Raw genomic sequence first — 1,543 nt, 5'->3', positions numbered from 1 at the left:
GGGAGCGTGAGGCCGGAACTGCAGGGCCTGCATTCCCTCCCCTGTGGGGGGGGCCCCCCCGGGGCGGGCTGAGCGGATGCAGCCCCCTGCAGGGCACCGGCAGTGGGGCTACCGATGGCTTCCCCCGCAGGAGATCAGAATGTGGAGTACAAGAAGACCGTGTGGCACAAAGACTGCTTCACCTGCAGCAACTGCAAGCAAGTCATCGGGACTGGAAGCTTCTTCCCCAAAGGGGAGGACTTCTACTGCGTGACCTGCCACGAGACCAAATTTGCCAAGCACTGCGTGAAGTGCAACAAGGTATGCTGACGAGGGAGTTCTGCGTTGACTTGTTTCTAGAAGTGTTTGACCGTTTGCAGAGCCCTTGCACACACGCTATCCCATTCCATCCTCACGACAGCCCTGCGACGTAGGAATTATTATTCTCGTGCTGCAGGCGAGGAGACCGTGGCCGTGGAAGGTGGCGCCCGGGCCCCAGTCGGGCGCGGTCCGTGGGCGCACCTNAGGGCCCGCCTCCTCGGAGCCTCGGTGTCCTTGTCTGTAACTCGGGGATAATAATCGCACCTGCCTCCCATGGCCGTTGTGGCGATTAAATGAGATATTGTCTACCAGAGCGCCCAGCACAGTGCCTGGCACGTAGTAGGCATTCAACAAGACGGTTGTTGAATCTGAATCCGGTGCTACACTCCCTGGTCTAGGCCATCACCTCTGGAGGAATCACTTACCAGGATCAGCCCTGGCATGCCGAGTGCTTTGTGTGTGTTACCTGCTCTAAGAAGCTGGCTGGGCAGCGTTTCACCGCTGTGGAGGACCAGTATTACTGCGTGGATTGCTACAAGAACTTTGTGGCCAAGAAGTGTGCTGGATGCAAGAACCCCATCACTGGTAGGCTAAAGAGTCCTTGCTAAGTCTGCCAGGCTAGGTCTTGCGCATGGTAACCATCTCTCATTTGCCTCCGCCGTCGGTTTCATCCACAAACGCCCCAGAGAATGTCTCTCTCCCCTGCCATNGCAGCCGCCTCCGTTTTCTCTTGTCGTTTCCACAGGGTTTGGTAAAGGCTCCAGTGTGGTGGCCTATGAAGGACAATCCTGGCACGACTACTGCTTCCACTGCAAAAAATGCTCCATGAATCTGGCCAACAAGCGCTTTGTTTTCCACGAGGAGCAAGTGTATTGCCCCGACTGTGCCAAAAAGCTGTAAAGCGACAGGGGCTCCTGTCCCGTAAATGGAACCGAGTCTTGTTCTTGTGTCCTCACCCTCTGCCCTGCACCACCCATAGGGCCAGGGTGGCCTCTCACCTCTCAAGTTGCTTCTTCTGTCTTTGCTCCCATTTTACAGTATCGCTCAGATAAGGGCACACAGAGATCATTCTAGGATGTAGCAGCGCAGTCCCCGTCTCCGCGGCTGCGGTGACAACACGAACACGTAGATAGGTTGACTCTCCTGCATGTGTATCATAGAGCGAAAACGTGCTAACCATTTAGCTGCTTAGTGACTTAAGCAAGAAGCGTGACACACAAGCCCCCCCGCCCCCCTGAGCCCC

At 56.4% G+C, this 1,543-nt stretch overlaps 1 protein-coding gene across 1 annotated transcript in view; it reads left to right on the top strand.

Moving 5' to 3' along the window:
• The window catches only part of FHL1 (four and a half LIM domains 1), a 37,025-nt gene extending 35,794 nt beyond the window's left edge, over positions 1–1,231 (top strand). Inside the window, 3 exon segments of the mRNA XM_077773989.1 lie at positions 25–300; positions 699–885; positions 1,046–1,231. Coding sequence (XP_077630115.1) covers positions 25–300; positions 699–885; positions 1,046–1,200 — 618 coding nt within the window. The 3' untranslated portion in view covers positions 1,201–1,231.
• Positions 1,232–1,543: the final 312 nt, after the last annotated feature.

Source organism: Crocuta crocuta, unplaced genomic scaffold (assembly GCF_008692635.1).
Source record: "Crocuta crocuta isolate KB4526 unplaced genomic scaffold, BGI_CrCroc_1.0 scaffold241, whole genome shotgun sequence".
Taxonomy (NCBI): domain Eukaryota; kingdom Metazoa; phylum Chordata; class Mammalia; order Carnivora; family Hyaenidae; genus Crocuta; species Crocuta crocuta.
Note: the sequence above shows the minus strand (reverse complement) of the source record. Positions and strands in the feature narration are given on the sequence as shown.